At 37.4% G+C, this 23,242-nt stretch overlaps 1 protein-coding gene across 1 annotated transcript in view; it reads right to left on the bottom strand.

Annotated features, from left to right (window-relative positions):
- Positions 1–23,242, bottom strand: part of IPO5 (importin 5) — a 41,739-nt gene that overhangs the window by 13,080 nt on the left and 5,417 nt on the right. The window contains exons 2-15 of the mRNA XM_028112042.2: positions 22,496–22,576; positions 19,852–20,044; positions 16,740–16,842; positions 15,531–15,627; positions 15,188–15,292; positions 12,520–12,642; positions 12,309–12,429; positions 10,463–10,550; positions 8,338–8,444; positions 4,485–4,609; positions 4,304–4,393; positions 4,013–4,186; positions 1,351–1,569; positions 190–273 (exon numbers count right to left, since the gene is read on the bottom strand). Of these exons, the coding sequence (XP_027967843.1) occupies positions 190–273; positions 1,351–1,569; positions 4,013–4,186; positions 4,304–4,393; positions 4,485–4,609; positions 8,338–8,444; positions 10,463–10,550; positions 12,309–12,429; positions 12,520–12,642; positions 15,188–15,292; positions 15,531–15,627; positions 16,740–16,842; positions 19,852–20,044; positions 22,496–22,576 (1,710 nt within the window). The remainder of the gene's footprint in view (positions 1–189; positions 274–1,350; positions 1,570–4,012; positions 4,187–4,303; positions 4,394–4,484; positions 4,610–8,337; positions 8,445–10,462; positions 10,551–12,308; positions 12,430–12,519; positions 12,643–15,187; positions 15,293–15,530; positions 15,628–16,739; positions 16,843–19,851; positions 20,045–22,495; positions 22,577–23,242) is intronic.

Genomic DNA, 23,242 nt, shown 5'->3' with positions numbered 1-23,242 from the left:
GAGTCAGGGCAGAGGGGGCAGATTGAGAAAAAGGTGGCAGGAGAAGTGAAGGAAAACCAGTGAAGACGGCCTCTGAAACCAGGGGTTATCTCAAGAAGCCTATTACTCAGTTTCTTTTGTGAGTACATTAACCCTGCACGAGCCACAACTCCTAAATGGATCAAGGTGAATGTATGCAAGCTGCTTTACCTGAGGATCATCATCTTCCATATCGCTGAAGTCTGTCTGGGTCTTCAATAAGAGCTGCATCACATCTGATGCATCTTGCATGAACTAGAAGAAAATATTTGGGAAAATCAACACCAGTGTTACTTGTGGCTACCAGATCAGAGAGGTGCTTATTGCTACCCAATTTTGTTTCTTGTATAGTAACAAAACTTTCCAAAAGAAAATCTATTACATTTCCCACATGGGTCATAAACCCCTCAGACAAAAGTTACACTGAAAAATTTTCATCTGTATATAGCACAGACTTAGTGCTCTTTCTAGAAAAATATGTTCTCCAGTAAAGGTCAGGGTGAACTGCAGAATAGAGGTATTTCTAATAACATCAAGTTTTGGTCTATGGTTTATGTATTTCCAGCAGTAAAAAAGATAATCCGAATCCAGAAATAAAATTTTGGATTGCTCCCTAGAACCACATGATTTTCATTTAACCCTGTGTAGTTCTGGCAATCTCCACTGTGTAAACAGGCAGTGTTTCAAAGACAGTTTGAAGGCCAGATACAGAGAGTATGGAACATAAATTATTGGTTAGGTTCTCAGTATCCCACAGAAAACAATTTATAAGGTAAGTTAATCCTGATGCTGGTTTCAGAGAAACCCACCAGAGAGGTTCTAATGTTGGTAGCTCTGAGAATTGGAACCTGAGGGGTCAGTGACAAAGGAACTTCTTTGGATCAGCTTTGACAACTCTGGGATGCTGGCAGGGGAAGAAAAATACATTGGTGAGTGGTCCTTGCTAATTATTTTCTGAAGAGCTACATGCAGGTAGGATTTCTCCCTTGGGACACCTGATGCTTTTGGATTAACAAGAAAGCAAGTGGAATGTACATGTTGAAACGGGTGAAACTAAACACATGGATCTTGAACTCCACATGCCTCCCAGGAGACAGACTGTACGTGGGGTAGGAAAAGGGGGAGGTTTCAAGAGCATAATTAAGAAAAAGCCTTAATATTAACACTGATAAAATGTATTTATATACAAAGTAGGAGTGAAAGGAGAGTAAGATGATGGAAAAAAAAATCAAGCATCCAGAAAACCGTTTATGGGAAAAAGCCCTCTAGTACCCTCAATGCCTCCACAGTCAAATTACATATATTGAATTCAACCTTCAAAAAATCACTTACTTTTTCCTTCCCAACGGCCAGACCAATGAGGCTGATGCACTCAATAGTTTTTCCTCTGAGAAGTCTGAGTTCCTTTTGAACTGCATTCTCGACAATGTGCTTTAGTGACGGCATAAATAAATCATAGTAGGGGACAAATTTTTCCTCTGCAGTATCTGCAACTGATGCGATAGATGTCACAACTTGTTCCAACACTAACTTGGTGCCTTTCTGAATCAACTAGGAGAAGGAAGACACACAAGTAGTGGAAATGAGAAACTGGAAGAAACACCCCCTGCACGTTCTCAAACGCTTCTCTGCAACAGCAAGCTGAAACCACCGTCTAGCAGCCAGAGTACAGAGCGCAGGTTCCAGAGCAGACAAAAGGACCCCTGTGGAACTACTGAGGGTCTCCTTGCTCAGGAGAAAGCACTCCTTTCTCACGTCTGCTTCATCTCCGAGCAGCTCGTGCTCAAGCACGAATCTGATTCCTCTTCCAATTTTTGTATCCCCAGCTTAGTGCCTGTCTTCGTCCTCCCACCACTTACTGTACACTTGGTGCTACGCTGGCACGTGTGGGGAGAATTCCCTTTGTCTTCTAACCTGCCTCTCCCTGGAAGGTCCCACCAGCAGCACCACCGGCGCCAGAGCCCTCTCACAAATGGTCCCACTATCTGGTGAGACTGATGAGCTCACATTGCTCCTACACCAAAGACCTGTGGTGTTCTCTGACCTGGCCGGTAACAAGCAGTGGGTACTTGCAGCTGGGCTCATGCCCTCACCTGGTAGTACTATTTTATAATCCCTGTGGCTTCATATGAATACTTGGCCCAGTAAGTACTCCAGATTTCTTTCATTCCCCTCATCAACTCCAGCCACTCTCCACAGAGCTCTTTAACTTGGACTACCACTTCCTCCGCCCCTCTCAGAGGGTACCCTACTACCTTCTGCATCGGCTCCACATTTCAGGTCTCGAGCCTACCTCTGATCTCAGAGAAATGCCGTTTTTTTTTTTTTTTTAAGATTTTGTTTGCGAGAAAGAGAGCACATGAGAGGGGGGCAGGCCAGAGGGAGCAGCAGACTCCCCGCCGAGCAGGGAGCCCGATGCGGGACTCGATCCCGGGACTCCAGGATCATGACCTGAGCCGAAGGCCGTCGCTTAACCGACTGAGCCACCCAGGCGCCCAGAAATGCCATTCTTCCTTGGCTACCCTCTCTCTGCACTGCTCCTGAGGACCGCATACCTTACCCTCTTCCCCAGCCCATCTCAGCAATTCCTTCTTTTAGTCTTTAAAAATCTGACATGTTGCCCATCTGGGGTAAGGGGATGCAACAGAAACTTTCTTTACACTTCAACCCTCTACCCAAACCCACTTGTGAAGTCACATTTGATCCATCTATTCCTGAATAACCGACTCATCTGCCTTCAACTTGGGTCTACTTCTTGTCTTCAGATTAACTCAAGTTCCTTTTTCAGGTTCTTAGTCTGCTGTCAACTGACACCAAACACCCATCCTGTTTCAAACCCCTTTCTTTGCCTCCTGAGACACTGTACCTTATCTTCCACCCTGTTCTCCTTTAGAACAGGGCTAGGCAAACTGTCACTGGTTCACAATGAATTAATGTACAAGAACTGAGATTCTAGGGGTGCCTGGGTGGCTCAGTTGATTGAGTGTCTGACTCCTGGTTCTGGCTCAGGTCACGATCTCAAGGTCCTGGGATGGAGCCCAGCGTTGGGCTCTGCACTGAGTGGAGGGTCGGCTTGAGATTTTCTCTCCTTCTGCCCCTCCCCCATCTCAAATAAATAAATCTTAAAAAAAAAAAAAGAAAAAGAACCAAGTTTCTAACATTAGGCTTTACTTTTACAGCAATTGACAGTAACTTTATGACTGTTAAATATAATCGCTAAAAAAAGGCTTTTATTTGTCCTTTTTATAGCATTTTCATTGTATCTGACAACAAACTAAGCCTGAATCTTTACCTTTCTTACCTGCAACCTCTTTCTCACACACTGCTGTACTAAACATTGTTCAGCAAAATGTTTTTAGGCCGCACCTCTTATTTAAGCTATAACTATAAACTTTCTTCTGTCTGGATAGCCAGGCCTTGTTTGAAATCCAACATATTTAAAGCAAAAAGGGTATTTTTTTCTCATCTCTCTACTTCTGTCATCCAGGTGAGAAGAATAGTCAACATTTTTTACTACTTCTTTTTAAATTCAAACCAGCAGAAAGGAGAAATGACTTTTAGAATCATCTTCCCCAATTTCCACCCAAGCTCTCTGAGCAATAAATAATCTTCTGAGTCTTGACTTAAATCTTCTCCCTTTTTGTTTACGCCTCACAATGCCACCACGCTAATTTCCTGCAATCACATTATCATGATTTCTTGCAGCAGTTAAGAACAAAATAGTTCTTCCAATTTACATAAATCAGAATTCAAAATAATTGCCTTGTTTTCAAGGCACTTCAAATACTGATTTTACCTAACCTTTAGGCTCTATCTTCTTCCCCAATTCCAATATTGGCCTATTCTCTCGTCAAGACTGAATTACTTCAAATAGCTGAACCTAACTTTCTATTCTTTATGGCCATGCCGAAAAGTTTCTCTTTTTCCAGGTCTTACTCAACAAATTAACCTATGTTAATCTCTAGATAAGGAGCTGGAAGACCTAGAAACTTACCTCTTGAAGTTTAAGTACCATGATGGAATGCAGATGTTTCACCAGATTGTCTAAATATGGGATAAGTAGTGACTTGGGACAGTCCTCAGTGAAGTTAATAAGAGCGGCAGCGGCGTGGGCCTGCACTCGCTGATTGCCTTGGTCTTCCATGGTCTGCAGCAGGGCTGCAATCACCTGTGAAATGAAACAGATAAGCACACATTTTGAAATGCCACATTTCAAAGTATACACATAAAATGCCACCCCTCTTCTTAAAAGTCTGATTTGAGTGTTTGGGGCCTTGTTACTTACCTTCTCATGAAATTTCTTTTGGAAACCAGGTGCAAAATCTGTAGCCATCTGTCCCACGGCATTACAGGCTGCATACCTTACTCTTGGATGCTGGAATAGGTTACTTTGTATAAGTAAAGGCAGTGGGTTCCCATGTGAAACTATGGTAATAACTATGAGTCAGATATTTACTGGTACTTACAGGATCCTGAAGAAAAAGCAAAACAAAATTTACTATCTCATTTAAAATTCCTTCCATCTGCTGGTGGCATCCTTCACCAATGGCAGATAAGGCCATTAATCCTGCATGCCGGTATTTCCAGTCAGCTAGAAAAAATAATTACACATGAAAGGAGCAATTAACCAGTACAAACATGCACTCTGGTAGTCAGAAGCATAAAACAAAGTTTTCTTTATTTGGAAAAGACTATCAAAATATTTTTATACACTAATTAGAAAAATGAACAGAAAAAAGTGCCTGACTGGGACTATTTCATTAAGTGACGGTTATATCACATGAGCATTTCTATTCTAAAAGTAGTTAAAAGGCAATATGGAAGCAAAGAGCTTATTAGTATTTATACCAACTACTGAAAATAAGGCTTTCCCCCTAAGATTTACTGTAAGCAACAAATATCTGGATTTTGTGTCACACACTGCTATTTATTGAATAAATATTCACTGATCTCGGGAGCCTGGGTGGCTCAGTTGGTTGAGCGACTGCCTTCGGCTCAGGTCATGATCCTGGAGTCCCGGGATCGAGTCCCACATGGGGCTCCCTGCTCAGCGAGGAGCCTGCTTCTCCCTCTAACCCTCCCCCCTCTCATGTACTCTCTCTCTCTCTCTTTCTTGCTCTCTCAAATAAATAATCTTTAAAAAAAAAAAAAAAGATTCACTGATCTCCATCCACGGCCACATTTTATCATTTTATTTATTTAAAGCAATCTCCACACCCAACATGGGGCTTGAACTCATAACCCCAAGACCAAGAGTCACATGCTCTACTGGTTGAGCCAGCCAGGTGCCCCAGTCACATTTCTTTAAAGAGAAAAAAAAAAGCCATGGAGGAAAGATGCTGCTTTTAAAGAATTTTTATTTAACAATATGGTAAATGAAGATAGTTGAACTTTATTGGTATTCTATTACTAAAGGCTATGTGATTTTAGACTAATAGAATATTAGCTAAGCAATATTTATTTTACTGAACCTTCCCATATTCTACTATATAATTCCCTCTCATTTCTAAATATTTATATTTACTACATTATTGTTCCCTCTAAGGTGTTTCACCTAACTTGTGGCACAAAACAAGAGATACATAAATATAGGAAGCTAGGATCTGTGTAAAGCAACAGTTCTCAAGGTGGGGCCCAAGAACCCTGGGATTCTCTGAATCAAAATTATTCGCCTGATAATATTCTTTCACTCTCATTCTGAGGCTCCAGTGGAGTACTCCGAGGATTACAACACGTGTAAAATCCCATGAGACTGAATGAAGAAGCAGAAATAGGAACTCAGCTAAGATATCTAAAAAAATGCGTAAGACATTCTTCTCACGTTTTTGTTTTGGAGTCATTCTTCATGAAAAATGTTATTTTTTGTTAATGTGTAATGAATGTGTAATGGGTTTATTATTATCTTTAAGAGCATATTTTAAACATTTATTTTCATTTCTAATGGTATAAACATTAATATAACCCACATAAACAAAAGCACTCTGGGGTCTTCAGTAGTTTTAAGACTGTAAAGGGGTCTTGAGAACAGAATGTTTGAGAACCGCTGGCATAAGGGTTAAGTAAAGTTGTAGGAAAGGCTGAACTTAACTGTTCACTTTGGGGAGTCCAAAACCCACATAAAGATGAACTCTGTTGTGACTAATTCTACTTTAAAGAATTTCTGAAAAATTCCTAATTTTGCTGTTAATTATTAAAACCTTACTAAAATATTCACTTTTAATGTGTTTCAATTAATAGACCAGGAAGCCAAAAATTTTCAACTGAGGAATCATCATCCTAGGAAACCGGTAAATAAGATGCTAATTTCTGCACACTGAATTTACTAACTTAAAGAAGAGATGCAATAAATACTAAAGATGTTCATATTTGGTTCCGGGAATAAAAAAAAGATATGCCTACACATCTCCAACAGGCAGAGTTCCTGAAAAGTATGTTCAGCAGAATGTGATGCTTTGGTATGGGGATTTGGAAATGGTTTTTCTCCTTTAAAATGTGCTTTTTATTATTTAAAGCAAAATCAGTAAAACTATCTTTAAAAATAAAGTGGGGTGCATGTTAAGTTACTAGGAGATACATAGTGTTTGCTGTTGCTGAAGCACTTTTGCACACATGAAATAAATCTCTGCATCATTTTTTCCTCTTTTACAGATGAGGAAATTAAGGTGCAAAACACTTGCTCAAAGCCATACAGTTAACAGTCACAAATCTTATTAAGAGTTCATTGCCATATATATAAAGCCTTCAGCATCCAGCTAGTAAGTTGTAGCAGAAATTTAAAATCCAAATTCTTGAACTACAAATCACAATCACATCCACACTGATTTGAAGAATAGCGTGAGCCAAGGGTGAAACAGCGGCAGCTGGGTGATTTTGTGCCATCTTTTATGGCCTCTGGGCTACTTTCTTCATTTTAAAAAATGGAAAAGCTAAATACGTTCTAGCAGCTCTTATAACTTAAGCAATCTTTGATGCTGTCTCCATCCCTTTGAGGGGAAAAAAAAAGTCAAGAAATTTAGGAGGGAAAAAAAGGGGAAGACAATTATTCAAGACCCAGATATACAATCACATCATTAAAAAGGGATAATGGTTTTGGGCCATGCCTCTTCAGGAGAAGAATCTTATATAGGGTAAGAAAGAATTAGGTAAATTGCATAAGGCCTCCAGTTCTCAATGGTTCACTTTATTTGCAGCTGGTATTTTGTTACAACTCTGTTTTACTACTTAAAGATGCTGAATCAATGGTCTGACCCTCAAGTGTGTCTCTTGTATGTAATGTACCCTATAGATACAAACATCCATACAAGTAGGCCAGGATTTCTGTAGAAGAGTGTATGCATTAACATTATTTGTAATCAACAAAAACTATTAACATTTAATGGGGTATTGTAGAAGGCTACGTGGTTGTTAAAAAAATGAGGGGGAGCTATTATATAGTGATACGATACATCCTGGGATAAAAGCTTAAAGTAAGTATGGTGTGTCCATATGGTATGTTCACATTTTTTTTTTTTAAACTGCATGTATGCACAAAGGAGGTCAGAGAAAAGTCTCAGAGACCTATTAACAGTGGCCATCTCTAAATCTAAGTTAAGGGACTTTTAGTTTTTACATTTCTGTATTTGAATTTTTTAAAAAAGTTAAGCACCTTAACTCTGTAATTAAAAAGACAAAAATAAGGGGCTCCACTCAGTTGGTGGAGCATGTGACTCTTGATCTTGAGATTGTGAATTGGCACTCCACACTGGGTATAGAGATTATGTAAAAATAACATCTTAAAAAAAAAGGCAAAAATATAACATCTATACAATTTTTGATATTGATATAAATTACAGGTACAGAGGCTGACAGATGACCAAATATTTGCTATGGAAACAATAGCAGAAATAGAGAGGTGGCTTTTCTTCTGATTATACATTTTTAAAAACAAAAGGTAGTAGATAAAGGAAGATGATATGACTCAAATATGCTAATATTTTATAAACATTAAATAATGATGTCTTATTTAAAAATTAAAACCTACATATTTCTGGCTAGGGAGAAAATCTATAGTTTTTCCTTGGAATTACAACTTTTTCCTATGCGTCGAAGCCAATTCCAGAGAGGGAATCGAACATTTGCAGTAGTGAGGAAAAACATTCTTTAGCGTAAGACTGAATGGTTCCAAAGAGGACTTAATAGGATTTCATCAGTATAATATAAAAATTGGGCTAAACACAGGATAAAAAAGGCGAAGAAAGAATCAATCTAAGCGCCTGTCAGAGTTTAGGATTTAGAAAGCCACACCACACTACTCTAGCATTTGAGGGAGATCTGGCTTACGATTTTGGAGCATCTGCATGATGTGTTCCTTGATCATTGGCAGCACCAGCTTCCCACCAAGTCCACATGCCATTCGGTCCAGGGCGCTCTCCCCAGCAACCGCATTGCTGCACACAGACCAGAGAATGGATTCACTTCTTTCAACAGACACAAGAACAGTTCATTGTACACATGTACATCTAAACACATTATCACATTAAACTAAGGTTGAGAAAGACCAATTCAAGCAGTCTTCCGAATGTATGCAGTTATGGGTTAAAAATCCAGAGTTAAAGAAAAGGTACATAACATTTTCATAATTCATTCACCATGGTGTAAAAAGTCCTATGTCTCAATCCTAATTTTCAAGACTTTGTTCTTTCTCTCCCTCTCCCTGCATACACCCCTCACTGGCTAACACTCAAGCTTTGATGCTTTCAAGACTCAGAGGTAGGAGGAGAGTGTTTAGGAGAGCTGTGTTATCTCATTTCCTGGACACACACCCTTCAAACTCCTCAATGGACAAAACACAGAAAATTGAAAGCCATGCTGAGACTCTGGAGGATGTCTTCCTTGCTGTGAGCTTATTTACTTTTAAAGGGGTGCAAACTGCATTGCCACAAATTGTGTACAGGTGAAACTCGATTCTAGTGTTTTCACTGAAAACGGAAGAAACCTGGCCATAAGAGCCTTTTGCACTGTCTTTGAACTGCAACATTAGTAGTGAGTGTCTCATGTGCATGTGCATCATCTCAAACTGTCAGGAGGAGACTATAAAGAGGAAGCTGTAAATGATCTTTAGAATATATTCAAACTCATCTTGAAAATATACTTAAGACCTATTTACTCACAGATTAGAAAATTTTATTCATCTAGCCCAGAGAAAAATAGCTTCCTAAGTCATATAAATTAAGTGCCTTGTACAGGGAAAATTAAAAGTCAGGGAGCAGCACATTATAGTAAATGAACCAGGGAAAGGAAACCCAATCTGTGTGTGGTCTTCCCTTCAGCCCTATTAAGTAATTTCCAGTGAAGGATTACTTTCATATACGGCATTTAAGCCAGAGTAGTCACTTTTAATAATGGGACTAAGCTGCAAAACACACTGTATATTCTGTAAGTCAAAATGTCTTTAATTTTACCTAATACCTGTTATAGCAGCTTATACTGACTACCAGTCTTTCAGGGGAATACTTTTGGTTCTCTTTAAGAAAGGGAGTAGTATAATGCACTGGGAAGAGTAAGAGAAATGGCATTAAACCTCAGTCTATGAAACCTGGACAAATCAATCAAACCCCCTCTCCATTCCTGAATCTACCTAAGAATATACCTTTAGGACCACTGAAAGAATCCATGAAGATAACAGAGCTCTGAAGTGCTGCGTCTCATATGCATGTAAGAAGAGGCCATCAACACCACTGGACAGAGATTTAGATTCTGGTGGAGTCGGCAATAGGAATCTCTGTACATGAGGGTGTCCCGAGTCTAAGTTAAAAAGTAGCTCCAGTGTCACTCTACCCTAGAGTACAAATCTCACCACCACTGTCTCCTCTCTAGTCTAAGGTTAACTTGTGTGAAATTGGGAAAACAGGGCATTTTGCAGGGAACTGTGTGGAAACAACTATTTTAAGTGAGGTCTATGCATATAAAGGAATTTTTCACAATAAAGTTTTATACATATTTTAAAATACTCATACTAAAAAAATCTTGAAAATTTAGAGTAAAATGGAGTAGAAAAGGTATCTATTAAAAATAAATTATTTAAAAAAATTTGACACAGAAAGCCAGTGTCAGGTGCCTGGGTGGCTCAGTCGGTTAAGCGTCCGCTTTCAGCTCAGGTCGTGATCCCGGAGTCCCAGGATAGAGTCCTGCATCAGGCTCCCTGCTCACTGGAGAGTCTGCTTCTCCCTCTGACTCTCCCCGCTCTTGTACTTTCTCTCTCAAAAAAATAAAATCTTAAAAAAAAAAACACAAAAAAACGAAAGAAAGCCAAGGTGTCCCAGTTTCCAAACTTAGAAGTTTAACTTTAGATTACATAATACAGTGGAGAGAGACAGGCCCTAGAATCCCAAACTCTCGCTGCCACCCGAGCTCATGCCATTCTGCCAAGGAAGCCTCCAACAAAATGTCTGGCATGCGTGATTACCTGTCAAAGTCATCATCTTCCAGCTCATCTGCATTTGCCCAGTCCTCATCCTCTTCAAGGTCAACCATCATTGCTAACATCTGAGGAACTAAAGCAAATCATCACTTCATACCTGCATACTGTGGCTTTTTATCAATATTACCATTTATTAACAAGAATTTTAAGAAGTAAAAAACAAAGGATTTACTTTGCCTCTAAGACAGAAAAATTATTTGCCTGTGCCCCCAACATCTGGTTTGTTAAAATTTTAACCTTTTTGCCATATTCGCTTTAGATCTTGTTCTGTGTAAGTAACATTAAAGATAAAAGTCAAACTTCCCAGATCCTATTATGTGCTCTCCTTTACTCATCAGAGGTGAGCACTGCATAAAATCGATGCTTTTTATTCCCAAGTGTTTTTATACTTGAACTACAGATTTCTCTGTATACAAAATACAGTACTATATTAAGATTTTAATTTTTACACAATAAATGGTACCATACTACACATGTATCCTTTGGCAATTTGCTTTCTTCTCAACACACATGAATTTCAACTTAATTACTCCATAGCATTCTATTACGTAAACGCACTATTCTACTGATGGGACATTTAGTTGTTTCTAATTTTCTCCCTATTACAAAATTTCCTTTGATGAGATTCCTACCCACATATCCTTGACAGGTTTGAGTTCAGGGCATGAAATTGTTACAAGCATCTTCAATATTACTAAGAAAGACTAACTGTTCTGCATAGTGGATGCATAAACGTGCACTGCTCCAGGAAGTTTGAAGACAGACCTGTCTTACTTCTCGACCATGTGTGAAATGCCCTGAAGCTGTATGAGTCCTCTGCTTCACACCTTTCACCAAAACCTGGTTAACTGTTGAACTTTATGGCAACTCTATTCCACAACTGCACTGGTGTTTACTGACGTTGAGCAGCCCTCATCAGCTCCTTCTGATTCCTCCCTTGTGAATTTCCAGCTCCTAGCTGTTGCCTGTTTCCTCTACAGACCTGAGCTTGCTGATTGTGCGCACTGTAGCTGTTTTCTCCCAGCCTGCAGCTTATCTTTTAATTTCACTTATGGTATATTTGGTCAAAAAATTGTCTTAGTATTTGCAAATTTAGCAATGTTTGCATCTATGGTTTGTGAGTCAGTCTTAAAAAAAAATCTTTCTCTACTCTCAGGCTTCACTTTTAAAAATTAGGTGTTTAATTGGTTTTTATAGGGTATCTGAGGTTGGGACAGATTTTTGCCACGGAAATGAACTTTGGACGAACATGTGTGTTTTAAAGTCAGCTTTGTTTCCATGTGAGTGGATCTGCTCATAGATCCCTCTGTTTCCTACGATCCATTTGTCCACACCTTTACCACCAACAATTTCTAAATCTTCACAGCTGAGAAGGCCAGATCTCCACTTTGCTTGTCAAAATTGTCTTTGCTACTTTGGGTCCTATGTTATTTTACATGAATTTTAGGATCAACCTTATGACCAACTCTATTGGGATTTTGACTGAAATTGTATTAAGTTTATAGACTGAGGAGAACTGATATTTAGTTCTTCTATCAGTCTTTCAACATGTTACCCGATTTCCCCCATAAAAATCTTCTGCATCTTTTGATTTATTTCCAGGTATCACAAGTCATGCCTACAACTGTGGGATTTCAGAATATCTGCGGCATAGCTACCATGTTGGGTCCATGCACATAAATACGTACAGAGATACATTTCTCCACATTCATCTGCCTGTAAAAGAACATTCATTATATTCTCAACAAATCTGAGCTTACGCAATTCTCAGCAAGTTCATCCAACAATTTTTCCACTTTTAACACAAATTATTTAAAGACCTTTGACTTACTAGTTTGTGCAACGATGTTGGTATGTTTTCGTAACATGGCAGCCGCGGTCTCAGAGAGGGTCACGATGACTTCAAGGGCAAGCTGGCGCTGCATATTGTTGAGGCTGGTGTCTCCACACAACTACAGAGAAGATGTATTTGTACATAGTTAGTAGTGTAGATTATTCACTGAAAAGAATAAACAGGACATTTACCGAAATGCCGAATTTACCTTTAGACTTAGCTGTAAAGTAGCTTCTAAGTGAGGACGCAAATACTTTGGAACTGTATCCGCAATCTCAACAAGGGATTTTAGGACTGAATCGTCATTCTGGTAGCACGAGTCATTCACAGCCTGGAAAAAATGAAAGAGAAAAGAAAAAAGGTCTATGTTCAAGAGTCACTTTATAGATGTGATGCCTCACTGTCAAAACATTAAGAGGCAGACAATAGAACAATATTATCGAAGAGTATTTTTTACTAAATAACTTATCAATCTACAGAACAGAAAATCTCATAGCCACATGTATACCTTCCTTTTGACTAATATTCACTAGAAACATACAAAGATTTAAATCTAAGTCAGAATTACAGTAACCAGCACAACAAACTTAAGGCTGTCAAGGAATTCTTTTCATAACCAGAAGGAATCCCTTTCCTCTGTCCTTCCAATATCCGTATCCTTGTCTTTTTCAGACATGCAGTAAATACTAGACCCTATGATACATTTAAAGTGTCCAGGGACACCTGGGTGGCTCAGTCATTAAGCATCTCTGCCTTCAGCTCAGGTCATGATCCAGGGTCCTGGGATCGAGTCCCACGTCGGGCTCCCCGCTCAGCGGGGAGCCCGCTTCTCCCTCTGCCTGCTGCTCACCCTGCTTGTGCTCTCTCTGACAAATAAGTAAAATTAAAAAAAAAAAAAGTGTCCATTATTACTCAATTTATTTCTCTTTGACATCAAGTTAGCTCATTGTGGTATTTAAGTGTACATTTTGCATCTACCATTGCCTATTTCAGAGTGACAACTCCTAGAAGTTTTGACTAACATTTTAACTTACTTTAAATTCAGGGGAAGAAAAATCACACTTAAGCAGTGAGTACCTCACAAAATTTTTAGGTAATAACCTACTAAAATGATAGAATGGAAAAGTTCGTGTTTGTCACTGACCTAAACCATCTTTTCAGCTTGACAGCATAGGGAGAAAAGTTTCTACTAAATCCTGCAAAATTAACCTGAAACATGCAGAATTCACATAGGACTTTTCAGTTTTAGCTCTTCCAAATCCTCTCTAACCCAGTGGTTCTCAACGGGGACACTATTTCTCCCAGAAGATTTTTTGGTTGTCACAATGACCGAGGAAGGGCAAAAGTCAGGGTTCCTACATGTCCTGCATCTGTGACACAAATGCTTCTGAGGAACTCCTATGACCTTATCATGCATCTCACATGATCGTAAAAGTCAGATACTTCTAAAAATGAAAAACTCATTTATAATGATCTGAACCTAAAACCTAACTCATAAATTATTTTTTGTCTGGTTTTAATGTACTAGGACTCCCCCTGCCCCCAAATGTATATACTGTATATGTTAAAAAAAAAAAAAAAAAAAAAAGATAGTAGGAAGAGAAAAATGAAGGGGGGGGATTCGGAGGGGGAGACAAACCATGAGAGACTATGGACTCTGAGAAACAAACTGAGGGTTCTAGAGGGGAGGGGGTGGGGGGATGGGTTAGCCTGCTGATGGGTATTAAAGAGGGCACGTATTGAATGGAGCTCTGGGTGTTATACGCAAACAATGAATCATGGAACACCGCATCAAAAACTGATGTAATGTATGTATGGCGATTAACATAATAAAACAAAATTTTTAAAAAAACTGCACAAAGCATGCGCGCGCGCGCACACACACAGACACACACACACACATTTGGGGGGAAAAAAAAAGAATGAATACATACTTTGTTTTGTCCAGATCTTTACCATTTCTGGAAATCAAATCATCAATACTAACAGCATTCCTGGTGTTTGCCTTGCCAATGATATCAGTCCACACGTTTAGCTACCGTGTTTGTATAAGTCACTTAAAAATCACCTAGTCTTTTTCGTTGCAGTCATGCCCTACCATTTATAAATTGGAAAGCATGCCGTTTTACCGTTTAGTTTTCTTTTTATTTCTTCTTTGTGTTAACTTAGGGCAATATATTTTTATTTGTAAAAGTTGTATGTGTCCATAAGCATGTTACCCATGCACTTCAAAATAGAATATGCAGTTATTACAAAATGTGGGTCTAACAAGTTGCTCTAACTTACCCAATCTTATTTTACTTTCTGAATGAGGCAGAAGGTAACCTTAAAATAGTAACACCCTTAGGGTTCAATAGTGACAATTAACCATAAACTAGTCACTTCACAGTATAAACCATTACAAGCCCTGGGCTTAAGAATAAGGACTACTGGCCCAATCTGAGTTTGAATCATGTTTCCGTCTCTTACCAACACTGTGCTCTTGGCCAAGTTTCTTATCCCACCCTCTTTAATTTCTCCTTATGTAAAATGGGCATTACACTTCATAGGTTATTTGGTTGATTGTATGGCAATAACCTACGTGATAACATATTCAATAATAGCCATAAAATGCTTTCATCATTTACGTTATAGAAAAATTTTGAAACCCTAAATATTTTAAGAGACTAAGAGTCTATGAAGGGCAAGAGATCTAAGTTCAATGGGGACAGAGATTTGCATGTTTTGTGCACTGCTGAATCCCTGGCATCTAATGCCAGCACACAGTAGGCAACAGATATGCTATTTCTGTTGCCACTAGAAAACTCAAATGAGATTTTCAACTACAGAAAACCAATAAAGATATAATTATCACTTATTTTATACTGTTTTCTTACCTGTAAGAATCCGGGTAACAAGTCTGCAAAATGTTTGAATAGAGCAACGTTATGCTCATTTGCAAGTATAAATGCAGCTGTCGCTCTAGCAGATAATGTCCTGATCTAAAATGAAGACAGTAAAATATGTCAAACATGAGAAATTTCTCCCATCCAAGTACTAACCAGGCCCGATTTCTGATGGATGCAGGTTCAAGATTTAAGATGAAAATTTTCTTCATCAGCAAAACCAGTATTTAAAGTATTAAAACTAAAGACAAGCTCCAAAATACATAAATTTCTTTCACAAGTTAAATGTTATATTAAATTAGGTGTTAATATTAATGGCACTGAAATTATTTACCGATGGATGTTCCTGATCTTGCATACACTGAACTAACATCCGTTTGATAACATCTAAATAGTGCTGCTGTTGGTTCCCAAAAATTCCAGGAAAATTCCTAAAAAAGATTCAAAATGACATATTTTAGTAAAGCGTCAGCTAGAACATCTAGCGCTCTAATCTAACCTTAAACATCAGCCTGACCCAAGTGTGCATTAACCTTGAAGGCTGAACATCATCTACCCATCCTCCAAGCAATCCTCTTTTGGGGTTCGGCGAATGCAACAAACAGAGCAGAGAGGATTAGGCTGGGAGCAGGGGCAATCCAGGTGCGCACACACATTACTCAGCAGCCAATCCCAGCCCTATGCTTTATCCTTATCACTCTGTCTCCTTAGGAAGGTGACCTGGAGTGCAGGACGGGACAAAAGCAAGTACAAGGTTTCAGATGGTAGCTGCAGTAACAGTACTGCCTAACGATCTGCTCCTAGGCTCGGTCAGTGATCTAGGTAGTCCAAATTCTGCTCTACTTTAAATGTGGTTAACAGTTACACTGAATACTTTCAATTAATTCATTCTCTACTCTGGATTACCAATATAGCTAAGATACATCTGACAACTGAAGTAGAAAATGGTGTAATATCTACCCTTATCCTCTTCTGATACTCAAGGTAGATCTCATTTTTAAAAGTATACAATCTTGAAAAGTTATAAATCCAATTATATTTTTACTGTAGAACTGTGTAACATGGACAAAATTTTTCTTAATGCAGATAATTGTAATTCTAAACTTAGACCATTTGCTTATAAATATACAGGAGTTTATTAATATACTGTGTTTTTATAAAGTTTAGTTATAGAAGACCCAGAAAACAATGGGGATTCACCAGCCTTTTCTCTCTTCAAGATTTTATCATTCAAGTGGCTTTTTAAAAGATATATTTATATTTACTACTGTGTCAATCTCCAAATAAAGGAGAAGAAACTGTCTTTCATGGAATCATAAAAGACCAAGGAAAGAAAAAAATTGCAGAGGACCCTTGTATACAAAAAAGGATTATAAAATAAAATTAAAAGCTTTGTTTTTCAATTTTACTTCCAACACAAATACAAAGCTCATCTAAAGGCCTTATTTAAGTCTAAAAAGTCAGACTAAAACAAATCAATTAAAATGTGCTTTGCACATTCATGACATTCAATTTTTCAGGAAAATAAGATCAATGAATGTACCAGAAAATGTGAAGGGCAGCTTCCCGCAGTCCCATATTTTGAGAGCTCACTGAATCAAAAAGGAACTTCAAACCTTCAGGCCACTGGTTGTTGCCATCCTCATCTAAAAGTAAAGAAATCCAGGCACAAAGTGTGTAAATCAAAACTTCAAAAAAATGAAGGGTGAATCTTTTCATTTCATAAGCCTCAAAGTATGTAGTAGTAGAAAATGTCACATGCTCTATATTTTTAAAAAATCCTAATAAAATTAGATTCTTTACCCATAAACATGGCAATCTAATCTTGTAAAAAGCAACTGTGCTTTTGGGTTACATAAGCACAGGTTATATCGGCAGTGGTTATTTCTAAGGAATAGCATTTGGAGAAAAGGCAGCACTATGACTATTTGATTGGTTAAATCTTTTATTTATACTATTGCTATTAAAGAGTTTTTTAAGATTTTACTTATTTTTGCGAGAGAGAGTGGGGGGGGGGCCGAGGGAGAAGCAAACACCCTGCTGAGCAGGGAGTCCGATGTGGGACTCGATCCCAGGATCCTCACGACCTGAGCCTCAGGCAGACGCTTAACCGACTGAGCCACCCAGGCACCCTTGTGGGTTTTTTTAAGATTTTATTTATTTATATATACTATTGCTATTAAAGAGTTTAAAAAGTAGGCAAAGTTAATATTTGGTATCAAGGTCTTGAAGCCAAAACACTAAATATGCCTTCAAACTGGAGAAGACTCAGGAGTGGGAATCTCAGGACCCAGAGCAGTACTCATGCTACTAAGGTGTTTATTTTTAAACAGATTTTAAAATAAAGAATTTTTGCGGTACTTTGTAATAAAAATGAGCAACCACACAAATCTGTACCAATTAAAAGACTCAACAATCATACCGTCACAAAGAATTTTAAGAGTTGTAGAAATTACAGATGAGTTATGTATCCACTTTTTCTTTTAAAAAAATTTCCCTCCATATTTGCTGAACTTTTCTGAAATAAATGTGCTACCCAGCTGACATAAAAAAATACCCTAATCAGTCCCTTTAAACATAAAGATCTTGCTTGGGGGTCAGAGAGAATGAAAGCTCGATTAAAAAAAAAAAAAATCTATGGAGAGAGCACTTTGAAACATTTTGGAAACCTTTCCATTATTGTGATTTTGAATTAGACAGATCACCTATAAAAATCTTATCTGCACGCCTAAAAAAATGTGAAAACAGATTTTCTAGGCTACTTAAAAATTCAAATTTAAAGGCCTCAGTGGGTTTTGAACTTCAAGTAAAAAATTTAACGTATAGGAATATTTTTAAGAATTGGTTGGTATCAGTCAACTGACTTGAACAAAAATTTCGGCATTATTGGAAGTGGAAATTAAAAAATTAGTGTCATACCCTAATACCCAGCAATTACACTACTAGGTATTTATCCAAAGGATACAAAAAAGTGCATTCAAAGGGGCATGTGCACCCCAACGTTTACAGCAGCACTATCAACAGTAGCCAAATTATGGAAAGAGCCCAAATGTCCACCGACTGATGAATGGATAAAGATGTGGTACACACACACACTGTAATATTACTCAGCCATCAAAAAGAACAATATCTTGCCACTTGCAATGAAATGGATGGAGCTACAGTGTATTAACGCTAACTGAAGTTAAGTCAGAGAGAGACAAATACCCTATGATTTCACTCATATGTGTAATTTAAGAAATAAAACTATAAACACAAGAGAAAGGAAGAAAAAATAAGATAAAAACAGAAGGAGGCAAACCACAGAGACTCTTAGCTATAGAGAACAAACCGAGGGTTGCTGGAGGGGAGGTGGGCTGGGTATAGGCTAGATGCGGGATGGGTATTAAGGAGAGCACTAGGTGTTGTATTTAAGTGATGAATCACTAAGTTTACTCCTGAAACCAACACTACATTATATGTTAACTAAGCACTAGGTGTTGTATTTAAGTGATGAATCACTAAATTTACTCCTGAAATCAATACTACATTATATGTTAACTAAGTATTAAATTAAAAAAAAAATTAGTGTCATGATTTACTAATAAGCAGACCAACAATATTCTCCCATTTAGCCCTTATCTGAGTGAGGCATCCTTTTCAACCTTTAAAAATGCTGCCTAATATGAACTCAGTTTAAAATCATATCTATGAATGGGATGGCTGGGTGGTGCAGTCGGTTAAGCGTCTCTTGGTTTCAGCTCAGGTAGTGAAATTGAGCCCTGTGCTGGGCTCTATGCTCAGTGCAGAGTGTGCTTAAGATTCCCGCTCCCCTCTCCCTTTTCCCCTCCTCCCCGACTCTCTGTCTAATAAACAAAATTTTTTTTTTAAAGATTTTATTTATTTGACAGAGAGAGACAAAGCGAGAGAGGGAACACAAGCAGGGGGAGCGGGAGGGAGAAGCAGGCTTCCTGCGGAGTGGGGAGCCCAATGCGGGGCTCAATCCCAGGACCCTGGGATCATGACCTAAGCCGAAGGCAGACACTTAACGGCTGAGCCCCCCAGGTGCCCCTAAATAAATCTTAAAAAAAAAATTATATCTGAATCTGTCAAAAAAAATAACAAAGCATATTCAATTACTTAGTATTTTTTAGTGTGACCAAAAAGGGTTTTGATTGTTGGCAAAATGCATTTTTAGAGATTTTCCTTTTATTTCATTGTTTAAAAATATTTTGGGGGTATTTCATAAAGTATATGGTATAGTGGTATAATAGCCTATGTCCATAATTTACTAATACACAAATGTAATAGCAAAAGCTCCTGGAGTCCACTGATTTTTACTTCTGCTGGCAAGTTTAATCTACAAAGTAGGCTGTAAATTACACTGTGCTTTCAAAGCTTTACAGATTAAGGAGGAAATAAAACTGACAATTTTTAAGTAAACTACAAAATTACTTCTCCAAACAGACATTCTGAAGATCAACAGGTATTATGACTATACTCCACAAACATCTGTAATTTTTGGCTCTAAATGCAGAATCCATAATCACTCTCAATTCGAACAGAATAAATGGTACTCAGGTAATTGCGAATCTTCCTTTGAGAAGACCCCACTTAAAAAAAGGATATACTCATTTTCTTCTATAACATAATAATGAATGTATCTGCATACACACCTATTAAATTCCTGGCCAGCTCTGCAGCAATATCACAAATTTTTTTCCTCATGCTAGACTGGGTTTCCATTTGAATAATCATCAGTAGTTCACTCTTGATGGCAGTCTGAACATCAGAAGGAAGAGTTGGATAGACTTCATCAAATGCAGAGGACAAAAGACGTCTTAGGAGAACAGCAGCCATTTGTCTAGCCTATAAATGGATAATGTGGTTAATAACTTGGTGTCTTACGAGAGAAAAAAATTTCCAACAAACTACATTCACTCTACCATTGATGTATTTTACTATTCTATTTTTACAATTCATTTCAAAAGCACTTAGATTTTTTTTAAATAGGTAAAATATAGAAAACTCTTATCACATTAGCCTACTGTATAGAAAATGCTACCCAAAAGCTATTTTTTTGTTCATAGCTAAGGAAAAACCCCTGAACACATCAGATTACAAATAGGAAACATCTTAGCAATGATGAACCTATCTTTAATTTCTATTTTTAATACATTCTTTTAAGAAAAAGAAATTAATATAAACTGCAAACCTTAGAACGCTCCTTTCCTACTCCTCCATCTGGCTCTCATTCTAGTGTACCTAATCTTACTCCCAGCCTGGCCTATCTCGCTGTATCACAGCCCTTTCATTAGCCTCTTAGATAACATGCTATCAAATCCATTTATCTTTATGCTTCATTCGAGCAAACAAACATTACAAGTTTCTAATGCCTAAAAGTGCTAATCAATCTCAATGTGTATACTTATCCCATTTAAAAATCTGTAAAATATATTTAAGTTTGGCATTTTCTGTTTAATATTCCCTTAGATTATCCAAAGACAAATATCGTTCTAAAATTTTATCATATGAAATCAATATGCCATTGAAACTATTAAACCCAATTTTTCATGTTTTCTTTCATTTCCGGGCTGCAGGGACTCATTATCACTATAATCAGTATGGGACTGTGACCAACAAAAAGGAGTTAAGCTACACAAATAAAACGTGCCAATTTTTTTCTCAAGTCACTTTTCAATGAATCTTTTTATCTGAATTACTTTTGGCAAAGAGCAAACTTTTAAAGAAATCTTTAATGCTCTAGAAAGGATTCAAAATGGTTAAAATCCCTGTAAAAGTACTTCAAGTTTATGCAGTTCTCACACTTACACTGACAACTATGAAGCCACAATCAAGATCCTGAGGCTAGTTCACAATCATCTAATTCCTAAATCAAATCAAGATTTAAGAAGGGTTCAATATAGGTTTTTTAAATTAAAAGTTGATAGTTTTTAGTAGTATTTATTCTTGGCTTGTAAAATTTGTTTCATAGTGGGTGTGCCTGGGTGGCTAAGTTGGTTAAGTGTCTGCCTTCGGCTCAGGTGTGATCCCAGGGTCCTGGGATCGAACCCCGTATTGGGCTCAGCGGGGAGTCTGCTTCTTCCTCTCCCTCTGCCCCTCTCCCCTGCTCATTCCCTCTCTCTTGTGAGTTCTCTCTCTCTCAAATAAATAATATCTTAAAAAAAAAATCTGTTTCATAACTTGATTCAGTCTTCAATAATTAAAATAGCCAACTGTTTTTAGAGATTTGTTATGTAGTTCTTCATATTTGACTCATTTTGAATTAAAGAATACAAAGGTGAAGAAGCGCCTTCTGTCACCTATTTTTAAAAACTGAGGCACTTTTATACTGTTTTCTAAGCATTACCAAAGAATTTCAAATTGCCAATTTAAACTAATTGACCACAAAAAGTCAGGTGTAATACTATGTGGACGTGGAAGTTTAGTGTGACTCCATTTCCATCATGTTTTAATATTAGTAAAGAAGTCTCACTATACAAATTTCCCCCCCTTTTTTAAAAATAATCTTTATGCCCAATGTGGGGCTTGAACTCATGATCCCAAGATCAATAGCTGTATGCTCTATCAACTGAGCCGGCCAGGCTTCCCTCACTTTACAAATTCTCAATTCCATGTTTCATAGGTGGGATTGGTTTTCTAGACTTGGGATATTTTGACAAATTTTCCAAAATAAAGAAAACATTCACTTAACATTTAATATATGTAAAGATATTACTTTTGGTAAGAAAAAAAATCCACTGCTAAATGCATGGAAAAACAGTAAGAAACAATAAATTTCAATTTGGTATAGTAACTAGGTCATTTGCTAAAAACCATGATTTATAAAGGATTCAACAGTGTCTCTTTGTTCCTAAACATCTTCAGCATATATTCTTCACTACTTAGAGATGACTATAAGCATAAAAATTTCAAAGACAGAATAGATATTTTCTCAGAAACATTTGGCAACACAGTAAAACACCGAATGAATTAATTTCCTCCCTTAGAATGAATTGTTTCAAGGAAGAAAATTTTTTTATAGCTACAGAAATCACTTAAATTTAATAAAATTTTATGTAATTATTTGAAAACCATTAACTTAAACCTGGACACATCACCTGACATAAAAAAAGAAATTTCATTAATACAGAGTACTCAAAAAAACTATAACTGCAAAATAGCTTTTAGCAAATACTAAGTTCAAAGTTCTGGTAACGTCTACGCAGTAAATAACAGTTCTCATTACCTACACGGACCACCATCTAATACCCAACTTGTTTTGTAATAATGTCATATTCTCAAATACTAAATTAGTACCTCCTCAGCAGCTGTTGTGTTTCTGATAGCTTGTAAGAGAAATGTGATCTTTGACTGGCCTGGGATATTCTCATAGGTTTCCTATAGGAGAAAGAAAAACGTTTAAGGTTAGAATATGTTAAAAAAATGTCGTGAGTGAAAAGAAATGAAATGAAGACTGGGCAAGGTCCATGCATGAGAAATCATGTAGTCTAGGTCTGTTGGTAAAATTTTCCCGTGACACAAAATACACTTCAGCTGGTCAGGAAAGAAAGGATGTCCAGAGAGTGACTTTCAAGCTCCCTTCCCACCTTTAGCTCTTAGATTTTTCTAATGTATGTGCACATTTTCCCAACTTTTGCTTCTTTTATGAACAAAACTCAAGGTGAAAGAGGGCCAAAAAATTCTTAAATGTGACCTGAGCTACCATGCTGTAAAGTTAAGTGCTCACCTAATATCCCTTTACATCATGGAAAACTACTTATCTTGTCAACATTTTCTAGATCAGATGATGTAGAATTGGTTCAAGTTACCACTACTTACAACCACCAGAGACGTACCTCAGATCAAGTAAATCCAAGAAAGGGAAAGAAAGTATTCAAATTCTTTATACTACTTTTTCTTTCAAGCAAGGATTATACTAAATTTATATACATAAATAAATGAATATGGTCAGGTGACTTAAATCTAGGTTTTGTGAGTCAGGGCACTTCTTTCCTTCTCCATGAATAATGTAAAATGAAAATAAATTGGCTAACAATAAAAAGT

This window comes from Eumetopias jubatus, unplaced genomic scaffold (genome assembly GCF_037043125.1).
Source record: "Eumetopias jubatus isolate StellerSeaLion01/CBP00866 unplaced genomic scaffold, mEumJub1_p1.0 scaffold_3, whole genome shotgun sequence".
Taxonomy (NCBI): domain Eukaryota; kingdom Metazoa; phylum Chordata; class Mammalia; order Carnivora; family Otariidae; genus Eumetopias; species Eumetopias jubatus.
The sequence above is the reverse complement of the archived record's forward strand: the minus strand, read 5'-3'. Positions and strand labels throughout refer to the sequence as shown.